This window comes from Palaemon carinicauda, chromosome 8, assembly GCF_036898095.1.
Source record: "Palaemon carinicauda isolate YSFRI2023 chromosome 8, ASM3689809v2, whole genome shotgun sequence".
NCBI lineage: Eukaryota > Metazoa > Arthropoda > Malacostraca > Decapoda > Palaemonidae > Palaemon > Palaemon carinicauda.
This window is the reverse complement of record NC_090732.1, coordinates 125,964,237-125,982,854: the sequence shown is the minus strand read 5'-3', so window position 1 is coordinate 125,982,854 and position 18,618 is coordinate 125,964,237. Positions and strand designations below refer to the sequence as shown.

The 18,618-nt window shown below is 37.8% G+C and overlaps 1 protein-coding gene across 2 annotated transcripts in view; it reads right to left on the bottom strand.

The window, feature by feature from the left end:
- Positions 1 to 5,319: 5,319 nt before the first annotated feature.
- LOC137645889 (uncharacterized) overlaps positions 5,320 to 18,618 on the bottom strand; it is a 20,526-nt gene continuing 7,227 nt past the window's right edge. Inside the window, exons 2-7 of one of the 2 annotated variants that reach the window (XM_068378917.1) lie at positions 12,832 to 13,128; positions 11,521 to 12,454; positions 10,775 to 11,088; positions 9,866 to 10,457; positions 7,371 to 7,669; positions 5,320 to 6,779 (exon numbers count right to left, since the gene is read on the bottom strand). In XM_068378917.1, coding sequence (XP_068235018.1) covers positions 5,694 to 6,779; positions 7,371 to 7,669; positions 9,866 to 10,457; positions 10,775 to 11,088; positions 11,521 to 12,454; positions 12,832 to 13,128 — 3,522 coding nt within the window. In that variant the 3' untranslated portion in view covers positions 5,320 to 5,693. The remainder of the gene's footprint in view (positions 6,780 to 7,370; positions 7,670 to 9,865; positions 10,458 to 10,774; positions 11,089 to 11,520; positions 12,455 to 12,831; positions 13,129 to 18,618) is intronic. The other variant, XM_068378918.1, reaches the window with a different exon arrangement.

Here is an 18,618-nt window from a genome sequence, read left to right as displayed (position 1 = left end):
TAGAGGGACAAGAAATGAATGAGAATCCCACATCACTTCATAATGTTTCTGTCCAAAAAAAGCTGGCGGCAGAATCTCAAAAGAATGGCTGCCTTTAGGGAGTCCTTACGAGTTGAAACCTGCACGTCGACCTTGTTAAATGCTTCCTTGGCTAGCTCTGACCAAGGGACTTACAATCGTTACCTCAAACCCTAGGGAGCATGGCACAACCTATTGCAGCCTTCCTTCCCTTAATCGGAGATCTGGGGGCTTCACTTAGACCGATAACTGTTCTAATCAAGGACAGGATCTGCGAAAGTGATGACTCTGACTCTGCCTCCTCAGATTCACTACAATTCTGATCAGCTGCCTGAGGCATCCATTCAACAGAACTGGGCAAGTCCACTCTTCTCTAGAGAGGAAACCTGGTCGACACCAAAGTGGGTCAGATATTAAAATATGATCTCAGTTACCCCTATTCAAGAAATTGAAGGATCTCATAGGTAAAACTTTACATTTCCATACAGTGCTCTTACACCTTCTAACAGCTGCTGAATAGGCCGACATAACCTGGGTACTGATCTTAAGATATTTCATATTATTTATTCATTACTACAGTACAGTACTCATATAATTAAATAATTTCCTTATCTACTTTCCTCACTGGGATATTATCCTTGTTGGATCCCTTGGGCTTATAGCATACTGTTTTTCCAACTAGGGTTGTAGCTTAACTATTAATAATAGTAATACTGTACAGTACCGTACTATTGCTAACTAGACAGTGAACAATAGTGGTCACAGATTGATAAATTACACATGGTCACATCTCTACAAAGAACAGTTCTAAAGATGCTTTCATAATTACTTTAAAATTATGATAATGGTAAGAGTGCTACTCAGAGAGTGAAACAGGCAAGTTCTGAGTAAAGGGGCAGTGGAGGGGGTGATGCAAGCTAAGACCAAACAAACTGGTGTAAAAATCATGTGAATTCTGCGGGGTTGGTATATGGGCTTCACATGACTGCTTTCTGCCCATCGCATGCTAATCTCGTAAGTAACTGTCCGCAAAAAAAATGTACATACAGTACTGGGATATTTGATTGCAGACAGATTCAATGCTTGTAAACCAATTTAAATTTGTAAGCTTTGTTTACCAATTTGCACGTACTGTATTCAGTTACTCGTAAATCAAGAGACAGTACTATATTGTAGTTAAAAGAGCTGGATGGTGAGAAGCCGCTGTCCTTGACTTACTTACAATCATACTTTTAGTTTTGTTATGGTTAAACTTCATTCCCCATAATTTATACCATGCGCTAATTTCAGCTAATCTATATGAAAGGATTCACCATATACAAGTCTACATTCCAGTTCAAAATTGATGTAAAGAGAGTACCATCATCTACATACCAGTATGTAACTAGCCTGTTTTCTAGCTAAACCACATATCATGCATATATATTCTATGAAAAGTATTGGGCTCAGAACACTAGTCTTTGCAATCATTTACTTGAAAATTTGATAAATGGTACTACAAAAAACCCACCTCCTTCTAGCTATTGACGGTTGATAAACATGGTCAAAGGAAGCAATAAAATCAAGGCAAATTATACAAACTGACAGCACTGGACATTATAAGAAGAGTATCATATGCCCTAAGACCTCTGCGACAGCCAAAATGCAATCTAAGGAACTGATGATTATCTCCAGCTTACAGAGCCAAATGTTTTACAAAAAAATGTCAAAAACTTTAGATGATATGGAAGTTATGGAAATTGCGTGGTAATCATCAGGGTTACAGCTACTGCAAAAACCTTTACATAGTGGAATAACATTACCAATTCTCCAACTACTGTAGTACAAAACTTTTTGCGAACTAGCAGAAAATAGCATAACTTAGGAACTATGAAATCATCTTTCTTATAATAAACTGGGAAATCATAACAAATTTTAAGGGTAATTTGTAATTTTCCTATCTAAACCTGAATCCTTTAATAGGAGATAGATTCTAGCACAGTTGGAACTCATCAGTAGCCGGTAGGCACCAGCCAGTGGCGGGTAAGTTCTGCCCCTCTTGCCAGTATACTGACAGTCACTTTGATTGTGTCTGAGATTTTCAGGAAGTTAAATTGAAGAACCCAGGTTTGTGTATCTAGGAAAAATTCAAATTGCTCTTAAAATTTTAGATTTATTCCTACATGAATACACATCTTCGTCCCTTAATAAGAGACTTGTGCTGTTAAGTACTATTGGCCATAAGTATTCTTACATACCAAGTTCTTCTCATCTATATTTGATCTGGTAACACTTGACCCCTTGTCCAGACGTAGAATACCTTCTGTTACCTCACTCGCTTTCTTTTCACATAATTGTAGGTATTAATAACCTTAAAGGGATAATCTTTGAATACTGTAATTTGTCCCTTCATTCCCCTCCCTTCCCCTCTTCGATTCTGACCCCTTCACTTACAAAATGGCTTCCCAGAATCAGTAAGCTTTTGAGACGTCGACGGTGCTACTCTCAAGTCATTCCTATTCAACTCCAGTCTAGGAGATGGGTAGGGACCTTTCTTTATTACTGAGAAAACCAAAACTTGGTTTTGTATGAGGCCAAGAGCTAGCAACAGGTGCATAAGCACTGGTGTCGTGTCCCACACCGCTCAACTCTGGGTACACTCTTGATACGAGCCATTTGGCATTGTGTATAATCTCTGTATGTACCACCCTCACGTACTCCGAGATCGTCGAAGTCACGTAACTATATTGGTCGGACCTATTTAGATATTTTCCTCTTCAAATGTACAGTAGCAGAAGCATTCGGTTGAGGAAATCTCATTTGGTATGAGACCAATGACAGTTGACAAACAATGTGTACTGATGTCTGTTCCCCAACCCTTGCTACACATCTTTTCACTCACTCTCCTGAAAGCTAGAAGATAGGCATGAAGGGACGATAGGGGTGAGGCCCTTACTCCTACCTGTAATGTGGACGCTCATTTTTATGAGAAGGGACAGATAGATAGGGGGGAGTAAGCACTTGTATCACATACTAATATGTATCTTCGAGGAAGTTAAGTTCTGTGTAAGTATTCCCTCGCCTCACACAATACACTGGCGAACAAGGAATTATCAAGCGTCTATCCTTACTAGAAGGCTTATGTGAGCTCTTATTAGATGAGTATAGCTTTCTAGAAGGGCGTTTGTGAACAGCAGAGAGTTCCCGATCTAGAGATTGCATGTTGAATAGAGTGCACTCATCAAGATCCGATCACGTGTCAACAGGTAAGCACACTTGTGCATGAATAGACAGGAGTGCACGAGCATGACGAGCATGCGAGTGCTCTAAGTCAGATCGATAAGAGCGAACAGATAGGTGCATCCCCCGCAATAAGACCAAAATAAATGAGAGTACTAGTGGAAACAGGTCGGGTAGCACCCCAGTAGGGGAGTGCCCTTGTGAGTAGGTGAAGTGATACTTACATAGAAACACACTCTTGCAAGAAAGTGAGATGGTGCATGATTGATGGCAAGCAGGTGAGGTTGTGTTTCCGTAGAGGTGTGCGATGGTGAACAGGTGAGGTGTTGTTTCTGCAGAGGTGTGCGAAGGTGAACAGGTGAGGTGTTGTTTCTGTAGAGGTGTGCGAAGGTGAACAGGTGAGGTGGCGCACCCATAGTTATGTTCAATTGCGAACAGCTGAGGTGAAGTGTGTGTGGGATCAGATGCAGCGTATGATTGCGAACAGGTGAGATGGCGGAGCGCGCGATCAGGAACAGATTAGACGGCGCTTTCTTAAGAACATACGAGCATCTAGTATTATTATTACTAGCTAAGCTACAACCATAGTTGAAAAAACAGGATACTGTACCATAATTCCAAGGGTTCCAACACAGAAAACAGCTCAGTGAGAAAAGGAAATGAGGAAATAGTGTGCCTGACTCTACCATTAAACAAGACAGGGAAGATCATGGTAGGCTACAAAGGCTATGCCAATACCTTAGACTAGAGAACAATTGTTTGATTTTGGAGTGTCCTTCTAAAAGAGCTGCTTACCAAAACGAGTCTCTCTTCTATCCTTAGTCCAAAGTAGCCGCTGAAAAATTACAGTGCAGTAGCTAACTTCTAGAGTGAAAAAGAATTTTTTGGTTATCCTAGTGTTGTCAGGTGTATGAGGAAAGAGGAAAATGTGTAAAAAGAAGCTGATAGCACGTCAGTAGTCGGTGGCAGGAATTGAAGTGAGTGTTTATTGTATCGGCCAGAGGGGCGGGTAACTATCGGCTACTGACGACACCTTATAAGTTTTAACTGCTGAGTTCCAGCTGTGCTTGAATCAACCTCCTATTAAAAGACTTAGGTTTGTATTCATGTAGGAACAAATATCATTTGGGTCTACTGTACATCTCCATAAGCATCAATGTCCAGTAAAAACGTTTTGATTTCATGGGACTGAAAAGTTAAGCTAGTTAGTTCAGCTTCATGAAAAAAAGGTATGAAGAAAATTGAGTTTATCATTAATCTGCTTTCCGTGCTGTATTTTACTGCCAAATACATTAATCAAAAGGGTTTCGTTTTCTTTGGACAGTGAGCGACAAAGCCATGGATGAGCTGTTAAATCTACACAAGATTCAAGATTACAGATAGGGAGTTACCCTTCCATTCATGTTACCAAGTTGTATCAGAAAGGGTTTCTTTCATGGTCAAATTGTATTCCTATTTGTTTGAATCATAAACTCTCCGAGCAACAGCTTTTAGCCATGTATAGTTATTCCAAGTTAAATCTGATCTATTAATTTTCCAAAGATGATAAGCCTCCTGTTTCTCTAAATAAGCATGTCTACAATCTTCTTTGACTTGGTTATAAAACCAACACTAAGAAATATGCCAATCAATTTCATTTAAGAAAATAACAGCCTCAATCCCTTTATACAATTGTGACCACTTAAAATGTCAAAGATCTCTCAAAATGGCTGAGAGGCCATCAAGAGAAAAAAAGGTGCAAAGAAAATCTCTATACGCAGTAAAAGCCTTTCATACTCCACAACAAATCAGGAACAAAGAACTTTGTTGCACAGATTCGAGGAATATGCTTTAGATCATGCTCGTAGCCAAGGTCTATACTGTAGATTAATCTATAGACCTTGTTTATGGGCAAACTTGGTGCGTTGGAGTTCAGATCTTGCAATTTTACAGGGAATAGCTGTGATTATACATGCTGTCCTTAGGTGTCAATATAACGGCGTCTCAATTTCTTTACTTTACTAGGAGGTGGAAATCAAACTATATAGAATAAAGGTTAGTATGTTTTTATACATAATTTTTAGAATTCTAGAAATATCTAAACCTATATTTTAAAAATAATCTAATATATCTGCAGACATGAAATGGAATGATTTACATGATGCATAAGCAACAGGATGAAAAAAAATAAAAATAAATAAGTAAAAACTACAGTAATTAATAGTAACTATCTCAAAAAAAAGTTGCAAGCAAGAGACTGGCAATACCAAACAAGAAAAAGATGAAAGGGTTTTGGTTTAATTTCCTTGTTCATTTTATTCTTAAATGATTATCAAAAGCTATGATACTTTAGATTTCATCTTTTATTCCAGATCACAACTTCATACTGATTAGCTTTAATTATTTGGCAAATAACACTTACCTGTGCAGTATTTCACAAATCTTGTAATAAAAATAACAGAATAACTCTCTGAAATCTAGTAAGCGTGCGATGGGGAATATATTGTAACATGGTTGTTAGTTTGAACTGGATCTTGCTGAACGAATTGGGTAGGTACGAAGTGTACAGAGAATGGGAACCCTTTCACGGATGTCGTTGATGGGTGAAGTCCATACAACCCATGAGGAATGGAATATGTGTACATTGTAGGAGCAGTCCCATCTGCTCCAGGAAGGTAGCCTGCGTACCTTGCAAAAGGTCCCAGGAAAGACTGGTACTCCACTGATGTTCTGGGAACAACAGGTTCTACAATTTGAGAAGTCTTGACCAAATTATCAAGTGGCTGAGATACTTCAGGGAGATCAATAGCAACCAAGTTCTCAGAATTATTTTTATCTGCAACTGTATCTCCTACAGACTCTTCCGTGCTCCTTTCTCCAAGAACAGTTACAGTCTCATATTCACTAGGTTCCTCCGCTGTGTCATACGTGACATCGTCATCTGGGGCTAATGCTGCTGCTAGTGCAGCTTTGTTATATGCTTCTACAAATGCTATTTTAGCAGCAATAACCTCAGGTGTATCTTTCACAGGCTGAGGAGCAATTACAGTATTTGCAGTTAGGTCTGGGGTGTCTTCAGTAACCTCAGGGTTGTCTTTAACTGGGTTAGGATCTACTGATTTTACATCCACAGGATACACATCACTAGGGTCATCTGGAGCATTAGCAGCAGCAAGAGCAGCTGCATTGTAGGCTTCAACAAACTTTAGTTTTGCAGCAAGGACCTCTGGCGTATCCTTGACTGGAGAAGGCACAACAACTGTACCAACACTGGAGATAGAACTTTCAGATTCAACATCATCTGGGGCTTCAGCCGCTGCAAGAGCAGCTGCGTTGTAAGCTTCAACAAACTGAAGTTTCGCAGCAAGGACTTCTGGTGTGTCCTTGACTGGAGATGGCACAACAAAGGCATCACCACTGGAGATAGAACTTTCAGATTCAACATCATCAGGGGCTTCAGCTGCTGCAAGAGAAGCTGCATTGTAAGCTTCAACAAACTGTAGCTTTGCAGCCAGTACCTCTGGAGTATCAATGGGTGCTATTGGGAGATTGTTGCTCACTACCTGTTAAAATAAACAAAATAATTATAAGTTCAAAGAAATTGCAAATAGTAGGCTAGAACAGCAATTACTACTTTTCAAAACTGACCTTTTACCTTGTACACTATCCTGCTTCCTTCTTATGTAAATTATAAATTTTACTTTATCATCATCTTGCAATACTTTCCTTATCTTCAAGATTCAAAGTAATAGTACAGCATTATAATGATTTGTATTAAGTTTGGCATTGCAATTTATGCTTATGCAAGTCTAGAGTAGATAATGTATCATGGCATTAGATACCTGCTGTTTCTATGCCTAGAATAAAAGGATTGATGGAGAACACTATAAGTAAAGCATATATATTAACATGTATAGGATAAAAATTTAAATAACAACAATGTAAGAACTGTGTGGAAGAGTTAAAAACAAATAATAAATTAATATAAAAGGAAAAATTCTGAACATTTACCTTGCTTTCAATTCCCAATAGGTCTCATACTATTATGAAAATATTAGCATCACCTATGCATTATTCACCTTTGTTCCTACACTCAGCATAGCCTAATGAGATAAGCCAAGAGATTAAGAATTTTTTATGCAGTTTATTTTTACCTGAAAACCATCCTCTCCAGCTGTGTACCTGACGCGGATAACTTGATCATCCGAGTTAACATAACTGTAGGCTCCTGCGACGTGGCCATTAGCATCTCGCACTTCATTCTTTGCTTGACCTGGATGAGAAAAGCCATAGTTAACCTGGCCATGCTCATCTTGTGCATGATGCCGGGAAACATAGGTGGCAGGGACATCAACTGAAGGAACTTGCAGAGAAGTGGGTATAACAGCTGGAATGTCAACAGATTCTCCTGTGGCAAGAACTGGTTGTGCTGCAGTGTATGTTCGAGCTGAAATTATAATGCAGATAGTAACAAGTGAATCAAAAACTTTTATACATATCAGTAAATTTTTAAAAATTATTAAAGGAACAATATGTCATGCTCTATCTTCTGTGCTCTCTTCAAAAGTATTCACTGATTTAATGTAAAATCACAATAAAATTTATAATAAAAAGTTTGCTTTTCTGGATGAATTGACAGGAACAGCCAGGTCATGTTTTAGAGAACTGGCCAATAAATGTATCAGATGTGAATTCATGAAAGTATTTTGAGGGACCTTAAGAATAATTTACTCCAGGAAATTTCCTTAGTTTACTTAGGATATGCGAGAAATATTTAGCAAAAGGAAAGGAGGTGTATGTTGCGTTTATGGATCTGGAGAAAGCGTATGATAGAGTTGATAGGGAAGCGATGTGGAATGTGATGAGGTTATATAGTTGGTGGAAGGTTGTTGCAAGCAGTGAAAAGTTTCTAAAAAGATAGTAAAGCATGTGTTAGGATAGGAAATGAAGTGAGTGATTGGTTTCCGGTGAGAGTGGGGCTGAGACAGGGATGTGTGATGTCGCCGTGGTTGTTTAACTTGTATGTTGATGGAGTGGTGAGAGAGGTGAATGCTCGAGAGCTTGGACGAGGATTAAAACTGGTAGACGAGAATGACCATGAATGGGAGGTAAATAAGTTGTTGTTTGCGGATGATACTGTACTGATTGCAGACACAGAAGAGAAGCTTGGCCGATTAGTGACAGAATTTGGAAGTGTGTGTGAGAGAAGGAAGTTGAGAGTTAATGTGGGTAAGAGTAAGGTTATGAGATGTACGAGAAGGGAAGGTGGTGCAAGGTTGAATGTCATGTTGAATGGAGAGTTACTTGAGGAGGTGGATCAGTTTAAGTACTTGGGGTCTGTTGTTGCAGCAAATGGTGGAGTGGAAGCAGATGTACGTCAGAGAGTGAATGAAGGTTGCAAAGTGTTGGGGGCAGTTAAGGGAGTAGTAAAAAATAGAGGGTTGGGCATGAATGTAAAGAGAGTTCTATATGAGAAAGTGATTGTACCAACTGTGATGTATGGATCGGAGTTGTGGGGAATGAAAGTGATGGAGAGACAGAAATTGAATGCATTTGAGATGAAGTGTCTAAGGAGTATGGCTGGTGTATCTCGAGTAGATAGGGTTAAGAACGAAGTGGTGAGAGTGAGAACGGGTGTAAGAAATGAGTTAGCAGCTAGAGTGGATATGAATGTGTTGAGGTGGTTTGGCCATGTTGAGAGAATGGAAAATGGCTGTCTGCTGAAGAAGGTGATGAATGCAAGAGTTGATGGGAGAACTACAAGAGGAAGGCCAAGGTTTGGGTGGATGGATGGAGTGAAGGAAGCTCTGGGTGATAGGAGGATAGATGTGAGAGAGGCAAGAGAGCGTGCTAGAAATAGGAATGAATGGCGAGCGATTGTGACGCAGTTCCGGTAGGCCCTGCTGCTTCCTCCGATGCCTTAGATGACCGCGGAGGTAGCAGCAGTAGGAGATTCAGTATTATGAAGCTTCATCTGTGGTGGATAACGGGGGAGGGTGGGCTGTGGCACCCTAGCAGTACCAGCTGAACTCGGTTGAGTCCCTTGTTAGGCTGGGAGGAACGTAGAGAGTAGAGGTCCCCTTTTTTGTTTTTGTTTCATTTGTTGATGTCGGCTCCCCCCTAAAATTGGGGGAAGTGCCTTGGTATATGTATGTATGTACTTAGGATTGAAAATAAATCCTACAATCAAAGCTTGACTTAATTGACTTAATATCTAAATATTTTAAATATCAAGATAGTAGCTTTACATTTGATGTTTTATGAACTGTATATCCACAAAATTATACAGCAAGCTGCCTGAGATTATGAGTCTTGGTGAATTTGGAGGTAATGCATTCCCTTGAAATGTTTTAAATGTGTTTGAAAACAATGCATTTAATTGGTAAAATGAGATACACGAATATCGGCTTGTGATGAAATATGTCTAAAATTTTTTAATTTTGACATCCGGTGTACACAAGTTATTCACTGATGCTCAAGTAGATTATCCTTATCCAATGGAGCTTCCTTTAGGATACTTATAAAAGGAAAAGTAATTTAAATGACTTCTTATGGTCTACAAAATTTTGCTGGCACTCAGACATTACCTTCAACATTTAGCAATACATGAAGACACTACCTATTTCAGTAAAAAAAAAAAATGGCATACCTTCTTTAGTTTCATCTTTTTGTATTTCATCATCTGGAGCTATGGCATCTGCCAATTCTAATGCTTTGTAGGCTTCAATAAACGCTAATTTAATTGCTATAACCTCTGGAGTATCTTTGACAGGGTGGTGGAAAGTATAATCAAGTCTAGCTTTTGGAATATCTTCCTTCCCTGCTTCATTTGTAGCTCCTGCTGCAGAAAGGGCAGCAGCATTGTAATTTTCTACAAATTGAAGTTTGGCACCAATAACCTCCGGAGTGTCTCTTATGGGATAAGGATCAACAAATGGTGCCTCTGTATCATATTGTGGAGCGTTAAATTCTACTGGATCATCAGGCGCATTTGCAGCAGCAAGAGCAGCAGCATTGTACACTTCTGCAAACTGTAGTTTGGCGGCAACAACTTCCGGAGTGTCTTTTACAGCATTTGGTTGAATGAAAGGTACAGAAGTGCTATCTTCAGACTTAACGGGATCATCTGGAGCATTTGCTGCAGCAATGGCTGCAGTATTATAAGCTTCCACAAACTGCAACTTTGCAGCTAAAACTTCTGGGGTGTCTTGAGCAGCTATTGGCAAATTATTGCTCTTCACCTGAAAAGATATAAACTCATGTATGAAAATCTCAATACTTCTCTTCAGGCAGAGGCATAGGCAACACATCTTATTTAGATGAGCAGTGCTACTTTAAACTATTCATGGTCTCATTGCAAGCTAGTGAGAAAGCATTTGATTCAAAAATACTTCCGTTTATTCTGTAAGATAATGAACTGAATGACTAAATTATCTATTCATTTACTGTAATGGAAATCTCTACCTGTCTATTTATCTACCCAATTATCAATAATCTAGCTAGTACATTCACCGTAGACTAACATGAGATGTCATGGAAATTTTATTTTGTAACATACGTTAAATCCATCTTTCCCTGCTGTGTATTCAACACGAATCACTTTGTTTTCCTCATCCACGTATGTGTAAACTCCTTCAACATTTCCACTGGCATCTCTAACTTCATTTTGAGCTTGACCAGGGTATGAATAACCATAGTTGACCTGGCCTGTTTCATCTTGGGAATGATGGCGATTTATTTGGGTCACAGGGACTGCAATGGTTTGATCACCAGAACTTGGAAGAGACACGGGATTAGGTAACACCGATGTCTTGGCAATTGGAGCATTGACAATCACGGGTTTCTGGGTCACACCCACACCGTACGAATGGGCTGAAACAATAAAAAAGTTCATAATTTTTCCCATTGTTACCTTATTTGTGCTTATAAAAACATATTAACTGTGAAATTTAATCCATTACCCCTTTACACAGGTTATTTGTAGTAAACCCTTTCACTGCGTTAATTTTGACCATGAAGAAATCGTATGCCTTACATCCTAACAGAAAAAATTAGTAATAATAAAATGGGAAGAAACAAATTTTCATAAATTACTTAAGATAATTCACTTTTTGGTTTTGTAATACAATAACTATAACAAAAGGGCTACTGAATTTCATGGATCATTAGTCTAAAAATAAAAATGCCATTGGCTTATTTTAATTTGTCTGAGAAACGGAATCCCTTATACTTTCAATAATGTAAATGTTAGCTAATCTAACAGATAGGAAATATAAAATTGACAGAAACAAAAAGTTCAATTACCTTGAGGAACATTTACTCCAGAGTTTGAATACGAATATTTGTATAATGAAAAATCAGTTGCTGGTTTACTTTCTACTGCAACACTAGATTTATCATGCAATTCTTCATGTTTTTCATCTAAGAAACCCCCAACCTTTATTGGTGTGAGCTGGTATATTTTTTTTGTGGTTTCTTTGCCCTTTTCTTTCTGAACTGGGAAAAGAGTTGTAGGCTCAGGGTCCTTATCCTCAGATCTTGGTGAAAGAGTAGTTTCAAGGGTTTGCTCGCCTATTACGCCTAGCTCTGTGACAGGTTCTTCTGAGGGTTCCTCAGTGGTACTAAATGCTAAGTTTGTTGCCACTTCATGTGACTTATCATCAGGGGCTAATGCAGCAGATATGGCAGCTGCATTGTAATCCTCAACAAACTTAAGTTTAGCTGCCAAAACCTCTGGTGTGTCCTGCACCACAGGAAGGCCATATACAATAGTAATCTTTTGAGAATTGTTTGCCTGAGGATTTTCAGCTGTTTTGGTAGCAGCAAGAGCAGCTGCATTATATGCCTCAACAAACTGCAATTTTGCAGCGATAACTTCTTGGGTATCCTTTGTAGGGTTAGGATATGTGGATGCCTTTGATTTGAATTCTGTATTCTTGGATGGTATAGCAGGGTCATCAGGAGCATTAGCCGCAGCAAGAGCTGCAGTATTGTAAGCCTCAACAAACTGTAACTTTGCAGCAATGACCTCCGGTGTATCTCTGACAGGAATTGAGCTCACTTGAACTGGAATGGCTGTGTTACTAGGACTGGAATCCCCCACAGGAATATTTTTATCTTCATCCTGAGCAGCAGCAGCAGCTAAAGCAGCAGCATTGTATTGTTCGACAAACTGCAGCTTAGCAGCAAGAACCTCTGGTGTATCAGACACTGCTATAGGAAGGTTGTTACTCCTCACCTGTAGGAAACAATGTTTTTATTTATGTCATAATATTTCATGCATGGCCTTATGTTAAAGTGACAAAAGGAAGATAAGACTTAACAATATAGTAAACATTAAGAAAAGGCAAGTTTCACATTCTCTCTGTAATGTTCCCAAAGTTTTCCACGTGGAGAATATATGAACCACTAATACAATAAATTAAAGAAAATAAAAAATTACTATATGGCAAAATCCATTGAATTACTTTTGATAGTGAACACTTCAATAATTAAATATTGTAATTACCGAAACATGGTAAATACGGCTGACTTAACATGATTATTCAACTTATTTTAGACCAGTTAACAATACATTTACCATGGATAATAAAGACATTTACCCTAACAACTTACTTGGAATCCATTTTCCCCTGCAGTGTATTCAACAACGACGACCTTGTTGTCAGCATCGGTGTAGCTATAAGCACCTGCGACGTTGCCTGAAAAATCTCGTTGCTCGTTCTTGGCTTGGCCTGGATGAGAAAACCCATAGTTCACTTGGCCTAGCTCATCCTGGGCATGATGGCGGGAAATATAGTCGACAGACGCTACATTGCTGATTGGTGGCTGGAGCAAGAGCTCGGGCGGAGTGGCTTTTGAAGTTGGAGCCGACAACGCACCGCCTATCAATGCACCAGCAAACACCAATGCCTTTGGAGATGAGAGAAAGCTGATTAGACTCATTTACATTGTATCCTTATCTTGGAATGCTAAATATATTCAGGAAATTATACTAAGCCCTGGGGCTTATAACATCCTACTTTTCCAACTACCGTTGTGGCTTAGCTTAGCTAGTAATAATGATAATAATACTGCACAGTAATAATAATAATAACAATAATAATAATAATAATAATATCTTGTTCCCAATTATCATTGAAACTTTAGTATTAGTTTGTAGAGATAAATTTTAACTGACTACAATCTGTTTGGTGAATCCACTCAAGTCTGACAATTTTTAATAGTGTACGCAACCTCGCTGCCGTTGTGAGGCATTTCCCAGCTCTCCTCCTTGGTCCTAGTTTTAGTGGAGAGGGAGCTTGGGCATTGATCATATGTATATAGGGTTGGTAACTACAGTAGGACTCTGTCCCGTCCCTTGCCTTTACCAGTCATGAGTAACCTTTAAAACTATGATAGGATCTGCTTTAGTCTCTGTCTATTGTGCAAACATCATGCTGGAGTTTAAAGATTTAAGGCCTTTGAGATTGAGGTTATTAGGCCCACTATTGTTGTTATATGTAGATCAAATTCATATATTTTATGTTATAGGTCCTGTGAGAAAGGTTTATTAGAAATATTAAATGTTAATGTTGAGATTAAAAGCATTATAAAGATTTGTAAATCAAAGGAGTCGTCGTATTCCAGACAAGATTCTGGTGGTTTCTCGAAATCTATCAACGCTGCCAGCTGTCCTTAATACATCCATAGATCGGCCTGGATATTCTGGAATTTTATAGAAAACGTGTCTATAAGGTATTTAATGAAAACAGTCCAGGCATTTAGAAAGGGAGTTGCTTCAACCGTCGCAGAGTTAAGACTACTATTGTGGAGACTTCTTTTTTTATATATGTTGTGATATTTTATATTTATTTACTGTACTACCATTTTTACAACACTTAATTTTAAAAGAAAAACTCGGTAATCTTGGAAGATCTAATATCATTTGAAACTGTGTTCCTGATCATCATCTTTTACATTTGATTTTCATTCTGGAAATTCTTTCAGAATTCGTTGCCAAATTTCGAAATCATCCAAGTCCAAAATCATTAAGACTTCAAACTACAGGCCTGTATTACTTTATGAATGTGTAAAATTATCACTAATGGGCGAGCTCTGAATATTTTATTAATCTTGTCAATATTGTAAATACATATTCAATAATCCTGAAAACATAGTGTCTGTTGGCTATTATTTTTTTTTACTGTTATTGATTTGCTATTTTCTATTCTAAATCAATTAAAAGGAAAAAAAAATAAAAATTCTATTTAAGGTACGTTTTGATATAGCTGACTGTAATAGTTATCAGTTCTGTCACCAACTTCCATCTTTCTCATTTATAAGGTTCAAGTCAAGGTTTAGACCTATAAAAAATTAGTCCTAAGATCTAAATTCTTATAATTATAAATCATATATTAACGACAGAGATAGAAGCCCAGTTAAAGGGAAGAAAATGCCCACACACTTACATGTACATACAAAAGATTTCCTAAGATTATCTAGAGAAGAAAAATAGTTGAGACTTGTTCACATAATTTCTTCCATCTAAATATCCCTCATTCGCGTTTCTATTCCACAATTTTCCTTGATTTTCATATCTTGCTTTTTGGAAGGCACACATAACAGTATATACACACATATATATACATACATGCACCAAACGTATATATAAATATATACACACACACAAAACCAATTTTGGTTCACTGTTTCACGAAGCTAAAATTATATTGAATACTGAAAAAAAAAAACATTCCCAACATCACTGCTAAACTCAGAATTTTGCCTTGAACTTTTGGTTGTGGGATTTGGTTGAATTCCAGAGAAGTAAGACTCATTTTAGACATGTCTCTTCACCGTTATATTATCTGCATGTATCTTGGAGAGAAGATAAGAAAAAAAAAATTAACACCAAAAAATTCTTCAGAAAATAAAGAAATCAACAAAAATTATGATGAAATGCTCATCAAATCTATTCCATTAAGGACAAATGTATATTTACTTTCAGTTTGAAACATTTGTGTTTTACAGAAGTTATACACTAAAACACAAGATCACCATGCTTTTTCTTTTAAGATATTCCATTCTGAGATAGCTTGTTTAAAGGCCACTCATGAAGGGCAGAGACAAGGGACAGTGACATTGCCCTAGCAAGCAAGGTAATACCCGAGAGACTGACCATATATATATTATGATCAGCGCCCAAGCCCCATCTCCACCCATGTTAGGACCAGGGAGGGCCAGGCAATTGCTGATGATAACTTAGCAGATAGACCTATAGGCTCCCCTAAGCCCCCATCCTTACCTCACAAGGTTGGTGAGGTTGCAGTGAAAAAAAGCAACTAACGAGTTTGAACGGGACTCGAACCCCAGTTTGGCAATTTATAGACCATCATAAGTTAATTGCTCCGTACGTACAATTATAATTTCCCCTATATAATAAAGTGCAAGTGGCTGACTATATATACATACATACACACACACACGCACACACAGACACAGACACATACACACACAAGGGCTTTAACAGGGAAAAATATCCCAGTGAGGAAAGGAAACAAGGAAATGCTTAAACTACAAGTGATGTAATGAACAACTAAAATAAGATATTTAAAGAACAATAACAACATTAATAAAGATATCTCAACAACATGAGGAAAAGAAACAAGATAAAATAGTGTGCCCAAGTGTACCCTCAAGCAAGAGAACTCTAACCTAAGATATTGGAAGACCATGGTACAGAGGCTATGACACTACCCAAGACTAGAGAACAATGGTTTGATTTTGGAGTGTCCTTCTGGAAGAGCTGCTTACCATGGCTAAAGCATCTCTTCTAAACTTTCAAGAAGAAAGTAGCCACTGAACAACTACAGTGCAGTAATTAACCCCTTAAGCGAGGAAGAATTGTTTAGTAATCTCAGTGTTGTCAGGTGAATGAGGACAGAGAAGAATAGGTAAAGAATAGGCCAGACTATTCGTTGTACAGTATGTGTAGGCAAATGGAAAATTAGCCGTAACCAGAGAGGATCCAATGTAGCACTATCTGGTCAGTCAAAAGACCCAATAACTCTCTAGCGGTAGTATCTCAGAGGTATTATATATATATATATATATATATATATATATATATATATATATATATATATATATATATATATATATATATAAACATTCAACTAATTTTTGATGGATGGCGTACACTAGAAATAATAATAATAATAATAATAATAATAATAATAATAATAATAATAATAATAGATAAAGTACTGATTAAAAATCAGTACTATCGAAACCAACAATGAATTTACAGCTAACGGGTAAATTCAATCAAGTAATGTCATCGACACAGGAAGAAGCCTAACTTATCAAAAAATATCTTTCTAATTAACATTTTGAATACCATATAAATTCACCTTCTACAGGTTTGTTTTATATTCTACAATCCCGCCAACTTTAATTTAAATAGAGCTTAAAGGCGAGTTTACACGGTTGAACGGTTCGTCGAACGCAGTTCGACAGACAAGTGTTTGAAGTGATGTTCGAACGTGTGAACAGGGTATTCGGTTGTCGAACACGCTCGTCGAACAGTTCGAAGAAAGTCTGTTCTCGTCTGACTTTTGTGGGCGGGGCTTCATTGTCCACAAACTTATGCATTTATGGCTGACTTCACCTCTTCGAACCATTCGACAAGCAGGTTCGTTAACCGGTTCGACGAAACGATCGTACAAACCCCAATTAAGACTGGTCGACGAGGTAAAATGCTATCGTAACTGTGATTTGATTTTTACCTAGTACAGTACTGTCGAAATCCTTGAATTCCTCGGGCCATAGGCTGGAGCAGTTGATCTATGCATTGTTGCGGTACCAGTCCGATGAAAAAAAAAAAGGATTGACAAAGTTGCTAGACTTTACAAATAATAATAGTCTACTTTTTTGCGAATAGTAGCTTTACTTTTTGCAAATAGCGGAATTTTACTTTTTGCTTATATTGGAATTATAAATTTGCACAAGGACGTCAGTTCTGTTGCTTGAACTCGTATCCGTCTGATAAAATATCCATCTTATGGAATATACTTCAACACTAGGATTAAATTTCTTTAGAGGCAATAAGTTAATTTTCCTATTCATTTTGTTACTTTTAGGGTTGTGGTGGCCGAAATGCTAACGTCCTTGACTGGTGAACGCCAAACTGGGATTCGAGTCCCGCTCAAACTCATTAGATACTTTGGTCGTTGCGACCCCACCATCCTCGTGAGCTGAGGCGGGATTTGGGAGAGCCTAATATGTCTATCTGCTGAATCATCAGCAGCCATTGCCTGACCCTCCTTGTTCCTAGCTTGGATTAAGTGGGGGCTTGGGTGCTGATCAGATGTATATAATGATCAGTCTTTAGGGCATTGTTCTGCTTGATAGGCCAATGTCGATGTCCCTTGCCTTTGCCATTCCTGAGTGGTCTTCAAACCTTTACTACTATTCAAATCACTCCTAAACCTGTTAATATTACACCATATTTGTTCTTCTATTGCTATTCTACTGTTCAATATAGCAGCCGAAGACCAATTTTTCTTCTCTTTCATAACGCTTCTGTCATCTTACTGGCTGTTCTTTACTTGTCCTGTACTTGATTCAGTTATTTCATGTTAATCTCTTCATTTTTTTTCACAAAAACAATAATCTTGTAGTCGTTTAAATATAGCAGCCAAAACCTTTCTACATATGAAATTTAGTAGTTATGCCATGAAATCTCTAGGTAAAATTCGGGTTTCAGTCGGGGGCTTCAGAGAAATCGTCTGTAATTTGAGTCACAAATTGAAATATACTCAAAAGTTAGTTTCCTCTTTGGCCACACTCACTCTTGGTGGTTTTTAAATATCAAAAGTCATGAATTGATGCCAAGGATGTTTTCCTTAAACGAATTTCGAATTTTCGAGTTCCTTGCGACTCATTCGGGCGATAATAAATTTAGGGCAGTAGTCCCTCAGCAACGGATTGCTGTTTTTACCGTGTATCAAGATGAAAAAAAAAACCTGTCTTTTAATTGTTCGGACATATTTGCTAGCATGCATCATTTTTTTTTTTTAAGTAAACGAAAAAATCAAGGATGGTACTGTATATGGATCTAGGAAAACAAGCCTTTTCAGCTCACGATGCACTAGGTAGGCCTAACTAAGATTTGTCTATATTCATTGTCTTTTATCGAATAACATTTTCGTCTCTTGCCTAAAACGAATTTTGTCAAAGCTGAGACCGATTCATTTGTCGAAGCTAAATATTTAATTTTCACTGATGAAAGCCGCTCTTGGATGGCTATGCTCCCATCAGTGGTTGTTTGAATAGATGGTATATTCATTTTGTTTAAAGCAATAAGCATTTTCTCAGGCAAACAACTTGGTAAATATGCTATAATGTTAAATAACTTAA